The sequence below is a fragment of the Myxine glutinosa genome, chromosome 7 (genome assembly GCF_964187855.1).
Source record: "Myxine glutinosa chromosome 7, kmMyxGlut1.1, whole genome shotgun sequence".
NCBI classification, from domain to species: Eukaryota; Metazoa; Chordata; class Myxini; order Myxiniformes; family Myxinidae; genus Myxine; species Myxine glutinosa.
Window position 1 is genome coordinate 77,245,895 of NC_136267.1, and position 16,844 is coordinate 77,262,738.

The window sequence follows — 16,844 nt, forward strand, 5'->3', positions numbered from 1 at the left end:
TCCTCCTGTAGCCACTGTTCCTTCACCAGTTTCAACGATCCTCGAACTGCGTGTCCAAACACGAGTTCAAAAAGACTGAATACCCTCACTGCATGCCCATTGGCCTATGCTGCCTGTCAGGTATTGATCGATGGCCTGTGCTGATTGGCAGGGCAAGCCGGGGAAATTCTACACTACGGGCAGTCCATTGGCCTTGAGCATGCCTAATGTCCATATATGGTCATGTATCTGCTGGTGTCTCATGTCCTCGCGCTGACCCCATTATTGTACTCGTGGACTGTACCAATTGGCTGTAAACCTAATGAGAAAAGCCATGAAAGGACAGATGGGTTCAATAACACCAGGAGAAGGTTCAAGAACGTATGGATTGGAGAAGGGCACGTACAGATGCAGACACTTTGGGTTGGGTAAGAGAGGGTATATATTTTTGTTGTCACGTGCACGACACCTTTTATTATTCACAGGAATTACAACATTTATTCTAACATACATTATGAACACAAACATTTCATCAACAACAATGAACATTTCATCAACAACAAACGTTGTTGTTTTGTGTATACATTATGAAATATCTATTTTTATGTATCCCCCATTTTACCCCAAGGCCAGATCCGTTGCAGTGTTATTACAAATCATTAAACTTATTCCTCATTATTGATGGCTTGCATTGTTATTGATTGGTTTTTGTAAAGGCCAAAAAACAAATATAGAGGAAGAAGAAGGGAAAGAGAAGAGCACTACAGACCTACTTAGGAATTTATGCTGTTGTTCAGAAATAGATTAAATCTGGTTATATACTTAGTGACAGGGGGTTGAGGTCAACTCCGAGTTAATTTTTTTATGAATGCCTTTGATAAAGAAAAAGTTGGAGTTAATGCGTTCAAGTCCAAGGGGGGAAAACTTTTCAGCACAGGAAAAACTGAACTACTTTGGCTCGAAGAAAACCCTAAACAATTTTTGGGCCGAACATTGTCGAAAGAACACGAATTTCATTGTTCAAAGCTGAAACTGTCCATTTGGAACGCAAACTTGAATATTCGTCTGAGCTTCGTAATTTTCGGGTCACCTCTTGCCAAGTATGTATACATTTTTCTTTCAGGTTTGTTGCAGCTAAACAAGGATATTACAAGTGGCTGTGACAATGCGACATTTCGCAACAAGCTTCTCCGACACAGAGCAACAGCATTGACGAGACATCCAAATGAGAGTTATCATACAGATGCTATATCTGTTTATACAGAGGTATTTGCCTGCTCCTCGTCTTTGCCTTGATCAATTATCTTCCCTTTACCTTCAAGCCCTTATTCACCAAGGCCTCTCTCGCTCTTCAGCCTCCCTTGCCCATGGCTTCCTTCGGCTCTTGTTTACCATTAAACGTCAGCCTTTTCCTTTCCCACCCAACTTCATTCACTGTCTTTCATTCATTATTTCCCATACCCCTAGCTGACCTTCAGGTCTCCCGTTTCACTTGACTTCCTTTGATCATAATTTTCTTGTAATGCTCCATCCCCTCCTCCTCCACTCCCTCAATCCATTTGCTCCAACATCTGACCTGACCCTGATCTTCTATCAACCATCTGTGTTATTGCATTATCTCACTGTACTATGGTTCTTCCATCAGCTGCTGAACATTTTTCCTGATGACCTGGAGCTAAGTGTGGACATGGGCTTTGCATATCTTGCCAATGGCCAGGTGGATAAGGCTAGAGAGGTGAGGCTCTTTTATTGTGTTTTTGATTATTCTCAGTAGCAAAAAAAAGAAGGGACAATCAATGAAAATACTGTTACATAGAAGGGCAGGAGATCCATAGACACATTGTGTTAAGAATAGTATGGATTGTGTGTCCGAGTACGTCAGAATTACTCTTCTACACATGCTATAAAAGGAGCCGTGCATGTGTCCGTATGTGCTTCCGTGTGTCCGTATGTCCTAGTTTCACCCATTGGTTGGATAGTTCGTCTGACTCCACCCGCAACCTCTATACTACGGCCGCCAATTTGGGAACCCTTTTGAATTATCCTTTCTAACCCTTTAGAATTACCTTTTCTCTCGAGCAGCACTTTTACTGTGGAGGTTATGCAGGTTTGCTATTATTTCTGACTATTTTCTCAAATTGTCAGTTGAACAGGCAACTGTGGAGATGGGTTTCTGTGAGGTCGGAGATAGCATGATAGGGAAGCAGAAAACGTTGAGTATTCCGCTGTTTTGACGTGGGATGCCCGTTTGCTTTTATGAGCGGGAGGAGGGTGAAAGTAAAGATGGGACAACTTTGGAAGAGAGAGTAGGAGGGTTGAGGACTTTCGGTTGAGGGCGTATTTTGAAGGCTTCAGTGCAGGGAGGTGATAGATGTCTTTAGGTTGGGGGTGGGAAGGGTGAGAACTTGCGGTTCGGGGGAGGGACGGAGCACAGATTGGATTAGAGTTGGGAGGGAGAGGCTAAGGCTTTTTTGTTGAGGAGTTGTCAGAATTGTATGTGTGAGTTTACTCACAGTAAAAGTGTGTGTGTGTGTGTGTGTGTGTGTGTGTGTGTGTGTGTGTGTGTGTGTGTGTGTGTGTGTGTGTGTGTGTGTGTGTGTGTGTGTGTGTTGTTGTTGTTGTTGGTTGTTATCTCCAAATGCGGGTTTCAGGAGGTGGAACGGAGTCCTCCCAGGACCCACAGTATCCACCCCCTCTTCGGTAAGGGATCATGGTTCATGGACTAAGCTGTTCACAACTTTTTCAGAGTTTTGTTCCAAGTGCTCTTTTCAGGATCGTTACCGAATCCCAGATTGTCTCCAATTGTAGTTCATTTCTGGTAATATTCCCGGTGATGGTTTTTTTAACCTCAGTAAGATTCTCCTTCATTCTTCTTTCTTTCTTTCTTTCTTCATTCATTCTTCATTCTTCTTCATTGGAGAAAGCATTCAATAGGGTTCCACGTGAAGTAGTGACATGGGCATTGAGGAACTTAGGAGTGGAGGAATGGTTGATCAGAGTAGTGATGGCAATGTACAAAAGAGCGCGCACAGCTGTAAGGACGAAGGACGGGAACACTGGCGAGTTTGAGGTGAAGGTGGCAGTGCATCAGGGGTCGGTATTAAGTCCACTACTATTTGTAGCTGTGATGGAGGTGCTGGCTTGGAATGTAAAGGAGGGTTTACCGTGGGAGTTGTTGTATGCAGATGATCTGGTGTTGATTGCAGAAAGTATGGATTGACTGAAGGAGAAGATGAACAAGTGGAAGGAATGTATGGAGACAAAAGGTCTGAAGGTGAATATCGGAAAAACAAAGGTGATGGCAAGTGGTAAAGCATGTGGTGAGGTGGAAAGAACTGGGAAGTGGCCGTGTGCTGTGTGCAGGAAGGGTGTCGGAGTGAATTCCATTCAATGTACAATGTGCGCCGAGTGGGTTCATCAAAAATGTAGTGGTTTGAGAGGGTCATTAACCAGTGTGGCAGCTACATTAAAGTGTAAGGTGTGCACAGAGGGAGCTGCAGATGGAGGAAATGTTGAGTTGGATCTTGGAGACGGCGTGAAGCTGGAAGGTGTGAAAACATTTTGTTACCTCAGAGACATGCTGAATGGAGAAGGTGGATCAGACTCGGCAACGGTTGCTCGAGTGAGATGTGCATGGAAGAAGTTTCGGGAACTGAGTGGCGTGCTGATGAGGGGAGTGTCGTTGAAGCTGAAGGGAAAGGTGTATGCTGCATGTGTGAGAAGTGGTATGATTTATGGGAGCGAGACATGGGTAAGGAACGTAGAGCAGCGACGAAGGCAGGAAAGGGTGTTAATGCGAATGGTTCGGTGGATGTGTGGAGTATCGTTGAGAGAGATGAAGCCAAATGATGAATTGCGAAAGATGATGGGAATAGAGCCTGTGATTGATGCTGTGAAGAGAAACAGTTTGAGATGGTTTGGTCATGTGTTGAGGAAGGATGAAAGTGACTGGTTGAGAAGAGTGATGGAAATGAATGTAGAAGGAAGTAGAGGACGGGGAAGACCGAGAAAGACTTGGCTAAAGATGGTCGAAGAAGAAATGCGGGCAAGGGGGTTAACAAGGGGAGATGCAGAAAATAGGGCAAAATGGAGAAGATTGTCATGGGGAGCGCAAGGGTAACCCCCGCTCTTGCAGGGAAAATGGCCTTAAAATGCCTGTTGTAGTAAGATTCTTCTTCATCATTCCTGTTGCTCCAATTATCACTGGTACAATTTCGATGCTCTTCAGCTTCCAAGATCTCTTGACGTCATTTTTGAGGTCCTGGTATTTGGTCATTTTCTTGATTTCTGCGTTGTTTAAGCCAAAATCGCTGGGTACTGATATCTCAATCATCAACGCTGTCTTTTCCTCTTTGTTCCTGAGTACAATGTCCAGTCACAATGCTTTGTTTTCTATGTTCACGCTCGATGGAATCATCAGGTACTATGTGAGCATGACACTCTCATTTTCAATGATTGCTCTTGGTTCGTGTTTCCATGAGTTTTCTGTAACTGGGATGTTTAAATTTTTGCAGATATACCAGTGTGTGTGTGTGTGTGTGTGTGTGTATGTGTGTGTGTGTGTGTGTGTGTGTGTGTGTGTGTGTGTGTGTGTGTGTGTGTGTGTGTGTGTGTGTGTGTGTGTGTGTGTGTGTGTGTGTCACTGTGGGGCAGGGAGGGGAGTGATGCAATCATCCTACGGGTAATGTGTTGGAGCTAGTGTATTAGATATCTGCAGGGGTAAGTCATATAGTAACATGTGCATGTTGTGGATAGTGATGGGACACAATAGAGCAGAGTAGGGTATGGTTGTGTCAAGTGTTACTTCCTGTACAGGCAAGACCAGGTGAGGACGTTCACACAAAGGCACATGGAAAGTGCTGTTTGCTTTCCAAAGGAAATTATATGAACTGTTTGGCCAGCGGACTGAAAGCCATGGTGGTGAGGGTATCTGTAGAGCCCTGGCTGAGGGTGGAACAATTCTAAAGGGGCCACCCACAGAGCAGGATTGCCCGGAAGATGGCGCCACCCACACAACGCGGGCAGCCAATAACGGGTCCCACTGTTCATTAAGGTGGTCCCAGAGGAAGAAACGGCCATGTCCACTTATGCACACAGCAGTTCACATTGGGTTTCCGAGAAGAAGACATCCCTCTCTCTGCTTGGCCGCCTCCCTCAACGCCATTCCCACTCCGCAGTTGCTCCCCGACCTGCACTTTGCCTTGTGCCACAACAGCCTGCACTCATCCTGCAGCCACAACCAGTTTGTCCCTGCCTCAAATCCTCACCTTTTCCCCCCTTTGTTGTTTGAGTCTGGTATTTTGGCACTATATGGGGATATTTCGTTTTCATTTTATATAAGATCATGTTTTTTTCCTCCCTTCCATGCCCTGCTGTCTGTCGACTCTTCCGTTATTTATGAATTGGCCTGTCCTTCCCTGCTTGACAGTCAAACAAAATTTAAAATAATTCCAAACAGGAAACTTACTGGTTTAAGGATGTCATAAAGAACTAATGTGACATGTTACATAAGGTGGTGTAAAAGATGCTGCATCAACTGCAGCAAACTTCCAAAAAGTTTTTTTTTCTACAACCTGAAAAATCTTTATTTTATTTCAATTGAGTTATATACTTGAACACTGTAGAACACAAATCACATTATTGCCGTTTTCAAAAAACCTTTCATTTAGTAGTACCTGGACAAAATATTACGGCATTTTACATCACCTCGACCAATCAAATTTGCCGCTTGCAGACCCCGCCCATGTCCTTTTGTCTCAAGACTGCATGGGGTAACATGTTCTAGGAACTCTCTTGTTTCGACATGGAAACCATGAACATCTGCAGAAGATCAAGATACGATACCTCTGACAGTAGCCTAATTGAAAAAGAAGGGAAAAAACAAACTTTTGGATAAATATGCCAGTACCCACCAATACCATAACACAAGATGGGTTTAATTGGTCACTGCCAATCAAGTAAGACTTGTATCTTTATAATATTGTTGCGGATATGGGACTTGGCCTCAATATCCGCTTGTAAATACTCCCCTATTTCCCCAATACTCCCCAACTATCCCCAATCCCCCATTCCCTAGTCCCATTGCCTGTAAATAACACTCTGTAGAACCGACCTTCCCCTTTTTCCCCCATTAAATGTCGTGCCCAGGTCCACCGCATCTCACGTAGACAACTTTCGGACATCTTGCTAGTTATTCTTAGTCTATGTCAGTTAAGGACTCGTTTCCATTAATTCTGACTCTTCGTTGCACCAGAATGTGATTATATGGCACCAGTAGTGAGTTTAGGACCTTCCCATACCTCCTCCCATCTTCTTCCCCAAACAACAACTACAACAACAACAACTACAACAACGGCGCGCGCGGGGAGTGTGCGTCCTCACTCCGGCTCGGTTAGCCGCCATTACCCATGTGCGCCGACGGGGTTACCACGAAGGGGCTGCCTGTCGGCCCCTCGTCAAGGGCGGAGCCGGTAACCCCCGCACCCAATGAGAAGCAACGGGCCGATTCCATCTGGGGCGGAGCTAACGAGCCGAGGGCGTGTCACTCCCCGCCGGATATACGCAGCCACTTACCGGACGTGAGGTCAGATGCGCCTGAACCACGGAGAGCAAAGGACGCCACCCCCAGCGCGACGATACCTCCCCGCATCTTTGGACCGGACCGGGTCGATTCTGTCCTTGAGCCAAGAGTGCACCTTGAGCCATCGACTGCCCGCTTTCCTTGCCATCAATCCCCGTGTGAGTCAGTTTTGTCCTGTTTATCTGTGGTCTGTCGGGAATAAGATAAGTGTGTCTAAGTGCCTATCTTTCTATGCTGTCCCTCTTGTCGTTGTAATCTGACCTTCCGCCCTAATATAACCTCCTCCGGAGGTCTTGAGAACCGTATCCCTGGTGTCGTGTCATTTTAATCCCAGCCGTTGTGTCCTTTTCCTTCATTGATTTAGCGTAGCGCGACTCGGCAACGTTCGAGTATAATCGGGTAACTTGTGCGGACACGGCGGCCATTCCACTCGGCCCACCATAACATCAAAGTCGTGTCTGTAACAATTGGTGTCAGGAGTGTCGGATTCGGACCTGGGACTAAATTTGTTAGGCCCAAATTTTGGGAAGTAGAATTCGATCCGGAGCGCGTTTACGCGCTCGAAATTATAAAGGCGAAATTTGATTGTGTTTTACAAAATATAAAAACCCGAATTTTGAAAGTCGCGCTATGGCGGATCAAGACAGCTGGGGTCCGGTAGGGGAGAGTGAGGCAGGGTCGGTCCAGGACCAAATTGAGGGACGCGAGGAGAGCGAAGCAGCGAGGGTAGCAGACGCACAAATTAGCGTCGTTGCGCCCGACATGGCGGGTGCGCAAAATGGCGCCTCGCTGGTCGCGGCGCCCGCGACCGTGGCAGCGCCCCTGGTGGATTCGAACCTTTTCCTCCTGCAAATGAGGGCCTTTATGGAACAAATGGGAGACCAAATTGGAGGTTTGAAAAACCGGATGGATGCTCAGAGTGAGCGATTGGAGGGCCAAATGGGGGTAATGGGAAACCAATTGGGGGTAATGGGAAGCCAAATGGGGGTAATGAGGGACGAAGCGATGGGTACCGGTGAGGGATTAGACAATAATTTTAAGGAATTAGACAATAATTTTAAGGGATTAGACAAGAAATTTGGGAAGTTAGACGACAAATTTGAGGGGTTAGACAACGGGATAAAAGAGGTGAAAAATGGGTTAACGGGGGTAGAAAATAGAATGGCTGCCCAGGAGAATCAGATAGAGGGAGTGAAAAATGGGTTAGAGGGGTTAGAAAACAGTATAGAAGGCAAATTGAGGGACATGAAGGACCAAGCGGAAAGGGAAGTTAAACAAATGGGGCAGCAGATAGAGGGGGTCAGAATGGGGGTAGAAACCAAACTGGATGCTCACAGGGAGGAAATGGAGCAGATGAGGGTGGCATCTGGGCAGGAGATGCAAGTGATGGGAGAGGAGATCAGAAGAGGGGTGAGTGAGGAGGTCGGAGGAGTGCGCGAGGAGGTGAGGCACTGTAAGGAGCACATGGAGAAGGAGGTGAGAAAGGGGACTGTAAAGTTACAAGGGGGCATAGAGGACCTGACGCAGGAGGTGGAGCAGCTGACGGTGGGACAGACGGAGTTAGTGGAGCAGGTTCAAAGGAACACTGCGGTATTAGGAGGTTTAAAAGCGACACAGAAAGAACTAAAAGATGACTTGGTAGCGACGAAGAGGGAATGTCAGATGGTACGTGAGGGACTGACAACGAGGCTGGACGAGGTGATAGAGGTAATGGAGACGAAGGACCGGCAGGTGAGGACGCACATGGAAACGGTCAAGGTAGCCTTGGAGGACGAGCTGGAGGAGACGTACCAGGGAATAAAAGAGGTGAAGCAGAAATTAGAAGAAGTGGAAGAAGGGGTGAGCGAAATTAAGAAGCGACGGAGAGGGGATAACAAAGAGATAAAAGAGGAAGTAAAAGAATTGGTCCAAAGTCTGTGTTTGGATCGTGATGATGTGCTCATTAACCGGATGAGGGATTCGCAGGTGATGGAGGAGAAGCGAAGAGGAAGAGGACCCGGTGTAAGTGGTGACCAATATGGTCGTGCGTATGATGCGCCAGGTGATTTAAGAAGCATGGGGGTCGAGATGGACCCGGGTGTTCGTGAGAGGCCGTTGGTGAAGTGTGCGACAGGTCTGGTGTGCGAAAAAGGAGGTGAGCGAGAAAGTCCGACTCTGGGGTGTGTGAGGAAAAAGTGCGTGCCAAGGAGTGAGGGTGCTGGCGAGAGTGAGTCGGTCGTAGCGCGTGTGCGAGGGGGCACATGGAAGCGCGGTGTGGTAAGTGTTACAGAGGGTGTGACGGGAGAGTGTGCGTGAGAAAGGTGTGTGACGGACAGGTGCATGGGGAAAGAGTGCGCTGTCAAAGGCAAGGAAGAATGCACACCTGTGGTGAGTGTTACAGAGGGTGTAACGGGAGAGTGTGCGTGAGAAAGGTGTGTGACGGACAGGTGCATGAGGAAAGAGTGCGCTGTCAAGAGTAAGGGTGAGTGCGCTGTCAAGAATGGAGGTGAGAGTAGTGAGAGTGACACGGAGCGTGAGTTGGTGGTGACAGGTGAGAAAGGAAGCACACCTAGAATGGTAGAGCGTGAGTGGGAATGCACGCTGGAGTTGGTGGTGAGGCACGTGGTTGGGTGTGCGAATGAGAGCACACCTGTGATTGTCACAGAGGAGGTGACAGAGGAGGGGGCGCGAAGAGGTGTGTTGGTGAGGTGTGCGACCAACGAATGTGTGCCAAAGTGTTCGGTGGTCAGGTGTGTGACCAAGGCTGTGAGTGGAATGAGTGTACCGAGGTGTGTAAGGAAAGGTACGAGGAGCATGGGCACGGCTGGATGTGTGAGCAAGGAACGGGCTGCGGGGTGTAAGCGTCCAGGTGAAGCATCGACGGTAACCGGTTTAGAGGTTAGGTCGACTTTTAGCCGAATCGGGCCCTCGGTGCGTGCTGGGCCTCGCTTTGAACGGCCGCGTCCGTGCTCCACTAGGCGGAGCGGGCAGCCCGATAGAAAGGGTCGTCATGGCGACCACTTTTTGTTGAGGCATTCCGGCAGGTCGAGATTGGGACATTGGATGGCTCCACGCCGAGATGGTGCGTGGGATCTCGGCCCGGGTAAGCCCCCGTCCCTGCCCCGAATGCCGGACGCATCCAGCCGCCGGCACAAAACAACCAGCATCCATTGCTTGGCTTTACGAAGCCGGGCTTTGGACAGGAATTGGCGCACCGAGAGGCATTATTGAGTAGACTGGGTGATGAGGTTAGTGTTTTGGACCCAAAATTAGAGAAAAACAAAATTTGATGATTGGCAAGGGATTGGCAGTAGTGATTGGCAGATGATGGGTAGTGATTGGCCAAATTTTTGATTTGTTGAAATTTGATGTGCAAAATTGGTAGTGAGCGATGGGCCCGGTGGGTAAGGGGGGGCATCCCTGCCACCCTTCCCATGGTGGGGGCAAATGCGCAATAGTTTATGGCAGTGAAAACTAGCCCGGGTGGGTTAGGTTATATTGGTAGGGATCTAGAAGAGATGGACATTAGGTAACGTTAAGGTTAGTTAGTGACTGATACCTGTAGGGGGGGACGCAGGTAGATTAGTGTGGTTGATAATGACGAGGGAGCGCAATAGTTTAAAGGGACGACTGGGAAGCGCAAGTTTAAGAAGGGAGTAGTTAGCTGAGATGATGCCGTGTGTGTGAGAATTGAACAGGTGTGATTGCACAGGTGTGCAACTGGACAGGTGTGTGGAGCAGTGTATGAGTAATGAGTGTTGTGGATCAGCGCGAATGCGCTTGGGGAGAGAAGGGTGCAGGTGGCACCAGGTGTGAGAGCACAGGTGTGCAAGTACAGGTGTGTGGAGAGAGTTGGAGTAAGTGGTACGGAGTGGTGTGCATGGTGCGAAGGTGTGAATGGGGGAAGAGTGGACCCCCATCACGGATACCCGGGGCGGGTAGTGTAAGTGTTAGGTAGAGGGTACAGGTAAATTGTGGTTGGATATTGGCATTTGTGGTGCGGTTGCAGAATGGTGTTGTGAATGGGTGCATTAGTGTTGTGGAAATGGCTGGGCGTGTAGCCTGTTAGTGTGTGTAGTTGGTTGGGCACTCCACCACTGTGAGGATGTCGGCCAGGTGAGGCCGCAGGTGGGCTCTGGGAGCCGATAGTTGTGAGTGGGTGCCTGAGGATCCCGGGTGTGGATCGGGCAGCCCAGTGCCAGAGAGGGCACCGAGTGGGGAGAGCGCCAGAGGGCCTTCCCCAGGTAGTTAGGTTAGGGTAAGGAGCAGGTAAGCTCGGAGGCAACTGCAGTGGTGGAGGTGTGCAGGTGGGTAGACCCGCTGGGAGAGGTACACGCCACAGCCCAGAAATTGTGCGAGGGCACCGGGAGATGAATCGGGGGAGTGAGACCCCAAATTGAAAAGCACCACAGTTTGGCCAATGGGAATTGGTTTTTAGAACCCATAGTGTAAGAGGGCCAATGGTTTGGCCGGAGAAAGACCCCGGGTAGTGTACAGTTGTTAAAGTCATTTAGGAAATAGTTAGGATTGATGAACCTGTCGCACCATACGCAGCCACTTACCTGTGGTGATGATGATGACTCCACACCTGTGTTTTCTTTGTTTTGGTGCAGGAAATGAGAATTGATGTGAGGATTTGTGAGACGCATCACGACGTGGATGAGACATTGGGGTGATTCCATCTCTCCCTCCCTAGGAGGGACTGATGATGAATTGGTGATAGCAAATTATGATGTTGAGTTGGAGATGGCAAATTTTGATGAGAGTTGAAAATGGCAAATTTGATTGGTTAGGAGGGAGAGAAGACGAATTTGGTATATGGGAGGAACGGGGAAGACAGTAGGGATGTTTGTTGATTTGTAAAGTAGATGTTTATGGGTAGTGTTGTGTTTTGTGGATACAGTAAGGGGTAAGGGAGGGGCCATGTAGGTTACCTGGTGGGGGGGGGGGGGGGGGGGGGAGCGTACGGTAGGAACGTACCTGTCTCACCTGGTTCCCATGTGCCCCATGTGTGCATTACCTTGTGCTGCGTGCACTTTTGCGCCCTTACCACCTTACTCACTTGTCTGCTTCTTTTGTCTCCCACCTCCGAGGATCTGGCTTTGGGGCAGAGAGAGAGAGGAGAGAGAGGTGCTGGCTTCGCAGTTGTGGGCCTGCACTTTCGCTGCTTGCTGCCTGGATCGATACACCATATGGACCGCAATGTTTGTGGCCGCCCACCATGGACCGCAGTCCTTTTGCGGCCAAGCACCACCCGTGGATGGACCTATGGGTCAACGTGGCACCTATGCCATACAGGTGAACCACTTATAGTTGGCCCCCTGACGGCCACAATAAAGAAATGGACGCGGTTGGCGCCTTTCTTTATTTTTAAAGAAGCCAGAAGGCCAAGTGCACCACACGAAGGCAAGACCAGCGGCAGAACATCGGCCGGCTGCGACACCACCGGTGATTTATAGACACTTTATTGGTGCACCGGATGGTGCTGACTGTACATGATGGGGTGGTGCTTTTGGTGCTTGGAAGGGGGCTCTGCACATTATTAAAGGCCGTAAGGCCACAGAGCACTCGTGGGTTGGTGTATCGATGCTGGCATGCGTGCTCTCTCTATGCATAACATCTGCATGTGTTCCTCCAAAAACAGGTCCTGGATCGTAGTGTAAATATCAGCGTAGTCTTGTAAATAATGCTCCCTACCGGCTGTATGTTTAGTTTGCGAATTCTTTCCGGATTCGGTTATCCTGTGGGTGTGTTTCTGTGAGGAGAAGGGTGCAACGTCGCAGGGGGACATATTTACTCACTTGTGAATATCTGTAAAACTGTCGCACTCAGGGTAGAGTTAATAGTAGAGGGAACTACATCTGAGTGCCACACTAAAATAGGTAAAAATTTATCGGGTCGGGACGCCCCGAGGGTAGAGAAGGGTGCAATGTTGCGGATATGGGACTTGGCCTCAATATCCGCTTGTAAATACTCCCCTATTTCCCCAATACTCCCCAACTATCCCCAATCCCCCATTCCCTAGTCCCATTGCCTGTAAATAACACTCTGTAGAACCGACCTTCCCCTTTTTCCCCCATTAAATGTCGTGCCCAGGTCCACCGCATCTCACGTAGACAACTTTCGGACATCTTGCTAGTTATTCTTAGTCTATGTCAGTTAAGGACTCGTTTCCATTAATTCTGACTCTTCGTTGCACCAGAATGTGATTATATGGCACCAGTAGTGAGTTTAGGACCTTCCCATACCTCCTCCCATCTTCTTCCCCAAACAACAACTACAACAACAACAACTACAACAACGGCGCGCGCGGGGAGTGTGCGTCCTCACTCCGGCTCGGTTAGCCGCCATTACCCATGTGCGCCGACGGGGTTACCACGAAGGGGCTGCCTGTCGGCCCCTCGTCAAGGGCGGAGCCGGTAACCCCCGCACCCAATGAGAAGCAACGGGCCGATTCCATCTGGGGCGGAGCTAACGAGCCGAGGGCGTGTCACTCCCCGCCGGATATACGCAGCCACTTACCGGACGTGAGGTCAGATGCGCCTGAACCACGGAGAGCAAAGGACGCCACCCCCAGCGCGACGATACCTCCCCGCATCTTTGGACCGGACCGGGTCGATTCTGTCCTTGAGCCAAGAGTGCACCTTGAGCCATCGACTGCCCGCTTTCCTTGCCATCAATCCCCGTGTGAGTCAGTTTTGTCCTGTTTATCTGTGGTCTGTCGGGAATAAGATAAGTGTGTCTAAGTGCCTATCTTTCTATGCTGTCCCTCTTGTCGTTGTAATCTGACCTTCCGCCCTAATATAACCTCCTCCGGAGGTCTTGAGAACCGTATCCCTGGTGTCGTGTCATTTTAATCCCAGCCGTTGTGTCCTTTTCCTTCATTGATTTAGCGTAGCACGACTCGGCAACGTTCGAGTATAATCGGGTAACTTGTGCGGACACGGCGGCCATTCCGCTCGGCCCACCATAACATCAAAGTCGTGTCTGTAACAATATACTTGTGGTGACTTAAAAGGGCAGTTTAGCAGAAATTTCGCCTTAATTGTCCATATATTGTGATCAGGAATACGCAGTTCTTGCACCGAGTTAATGATATCTCGTGATTCCATGAGTCTACATTTTAGAAAAAAAACCTTCGGATGTCGGGATAACCTTCTGGCAATTTGTTTAACGAACATAGTCTCGACAGTTTAATATTTGTACTCTTCATGAGACCGTGAGCCGAGGAGTAGGAAAAGCCGTGTTCTGATGAGAGACATCAGATCGGTTTCCTGGGACCTTTTACCATGGCTGTTGCTGCAATGTCTTTGTTTTCATTGGTCGTTACAGTCCTTGGGCTACCAGTGGCATGCGTGCATAATGTGTTGACCCAGTTGATTCAAACGTTTCCTTTATTGATTCTGTTTTTGGTTCATTCCATTGTTTGTGAGAACTGGTGATGCACATCAGACAAATTTTCTTATTTGTCAATCAACTCATTGCCACTTGTATTACTTCTCAATGGTCAATCAGTGAGATCTATTGCCTCTGTCTGCCATGTTTATTCAGCTAATCTGAAAAAGAAACGAAAACATAAAGTCCTATAAATATATAAAGTTTGACAGAAAAATAAATATAATTCATAAGTATAATTGGCACTTATTGATCATTCTTTATTATAAGGATGCTACTGAGTAATAAAAAGCTTGACCAATTGGAGTTCAAAACATTAATGCAAATTGTATTAAAGAATCCTTCCTTATTTTTGTGTGCGAGTTATAATAAAACAATCCATTATATATTCTTCTTTTCTTTTTCTCAGTCCATGACTACTGTGCTTTTCAGTTGCTGTTATCTCTCCGTGAGCACAGCAGTGAAGCACCTTCCATCTATGCCTTGGATGGATGGCTTTCCTTCACTGAGGGGAACTTTGTACAAGCAGAGCAAAGGTGTGTGCTCATTGGTAAAGGTAGCTTGTAATGACTTGAGGTTGCAATGGTGAATCGTAGTGATATAATTATATTTGACCTTTCATGGTTTTGCCATGATGGAATTGTCTCAGGCAGAAAATGCTGACGTACATGATTGTTTGTGGGACAGGTTAATTCGGGCAACAACCGGTGCTCCTGAGAATGGTCACTTCCTGGATTTGTTGGGTCGAGTGTATTGGGCTATGGGAGATGCTGGACGCTGTGACAAGAACAAGGCTTTTGCACATTTTCTCAAGGTCTGTAATCTACGAAGTGCACAAATGCTCACAATTGATTGAGTCAATGTAACACAATTGTCGTTTTTTTTATCTGTGACATGTAGCAGGTCTACAAGAGTGCCGCATGGTTGTTTTTTTTTTGTGGTTCTTGTTGGGGTCAATTTTTGAATGTAGATGGTTGATGTAAACTTGATGATGATGATGGTTGATGTAAAAATGTAAACTGGTTGAGAAGAGTGATGGAAATGAATGTAGAAAGAAGTAGAGGATGGGGAAGACCGAGAAAGACTTGGCTAAAGATGGTGGAAGAAGAAATGCGGGCAAGGGGGTTAACAAGGGGAGATGTAGAAATGAGGGCAAAGTGGAGAAGATTGTCATGTGGCCCACAAGGCTAACCCCCGCTCTAGCAAGGCTAACCCCCGGAAAATGGCCTTAAAATGCCTGTTGTTGTTGTTGTTTTGTTGGGGTCGATTTTTGAAATGTGCACCCATTAGCCGGACAGTTGCCGGACCCCACCCACATTTGTCGCTTAACTCCACCCACCATGGTACCCATACTAAATAAAATGGCCACCATCTTGGCTTTTTGGTGGGCCTAAGACATCAGGCTTAGGCTTATAGGCCTCTTCTGATTTATACTCTGCTAGGGTTTGTTGCATCTGTCCATTGGCTATGGTTAAGTCAAGTGTTTCTCACGATGAGGGGCCCCGAAAAATCTAATCAATAAAAAAAAAAAAAACCCACCTTTTAGAGGCCATTTTTCCCCGCAAAGCGGGGGTTGGCCTTTATTGGGCACCGTGGTTGTTGTTTTTGTTGGTTCCCTTTTTGAAGCAATGTTTTACGGCCAGATGCCCTTCCTGCCGCCAACCCTGTTTGTCGCCTTTTACGACAAACAGGGAATTACCAGTGAACTGGTACTCAATTAGCCGACCTCGGAAGGATGACAGGCTGAGTCAACCCCCCTGGCGTTAATTCAGCGATCGACCGGGATTCGAACCCAGGATCCTAGGATCCAAAGCTGGCACCCTAGCCGCTAAGCCAACACCGGGCTTATGAAAAAAAAAAAATCCAATCAATAAAAAAAAAAAAACCACCTTTAGAGGCCATTTTTCCCCACAAAGCGGGGGTTGGCCTTTTTCGGGAACCGTGGTTGTTGTTGTTTTTCGGTCCCCTTTTTGAAGCAATGTTTTACGGCCGGATGCCCTTCCTGACGCCAACCCTTTTTGCCGCCTTTAACGACAAACAGGGAATTACCAGTGAGCTGGTACTCAATTCGCCGACCTCGGAAGGATGACAGGCTGAGTCAACCCCCCTGGCGTTAATTCAGCGATCGACCGGGATTCGAACCCAGGATCCTAGGATCCTAAGCCGGCACCCTAGCCGCTAGCCCAACACCAGGGCTTTGTCCAATCAATGTTGAATATAAATTATTGGGAAGGTTTAATTCAGCCTGCCTCCCAAAAAAAGTTATGTAATTTTTGAATGGCCCCATATTGGTGTTAAACAATCCATGACTGTTTGACAAATCAGCTCGTTCTGATATAACCGTGGTGGAGGCTGTCATGGATGAGAGGTGCCGTGTTAATTTTTTTAATAGTTCATTAAATACGTGTTTCCCAATCACGCTGTTCATCTTTTGACAGTTTGAAATGTGTGTTTCCCAATCGTTTTAAATGTGTTTCCCGTTACCAGATTTTGTCGCAGGTTGTGACTACAGTGCTGTCATTCTTGTTAATGATGATGGAGAAGTTGCTCATTTGCATATTCTTTGTTGTATCCACATTTCATTGCAATTTACATTTAACTTTATCTATCTATCTATAATTCCAGTAATCTCTGTGTGTATGTATGTATGTATGTCTGTATGTCTGTGACCGCTGTTTCTCGACAACCACGGGTCCGATATACTTTAAACTTGCCAGGTATATTGCTGGGGACCCAAGGATGTGCCTTTTCAAGGTTTCATATTAATCGGACAAGTAGTTACCGAGCTATGTCCAAAAAACGATTCAACCAATCAGAGAGCAGCGAGCTATCACGTGTGCCGAACGTGCCGAACAGACTCTGCCTCGGACGGCACATTTGAGAGCGTATTCATTTATTTCACGTTGGCAAA

At 47.6% G+C, this 16,844-nt stretch overlaps 1 protein-coding gene across 1 annotated transcript in view; it reads left to right on the plus strand.

Annotated features, from left to right (window-relative positions):
• Positions 1-16,844, plus strand: part of SKIC3 (SKI3 subunit of superkiller complex) — a 117,572-nt gene that overhangs the window by 19,678 nt on the left and 81,050 nt on the right. Inside the window, exons 11-14 of the mRNA XM_068122557.2 lie at positions 1,103-1,245; positions 1,625-1,714; positions 14,366-14,469; positions 14,621-14,747. Coding sequence (XP_067978658.2) covers positions 1,103-1,245; positions 1,625-1,714; positions 14,366-14,469; positions 14,621-14,747 — 464 coding nt within the window. The remainder of the gene's footprint in view (positions 1-1,102; positions 1,246-1,624; positions 1,715-14,365; positions 14,470-14,620; positions 14,748-16,844) is intronic.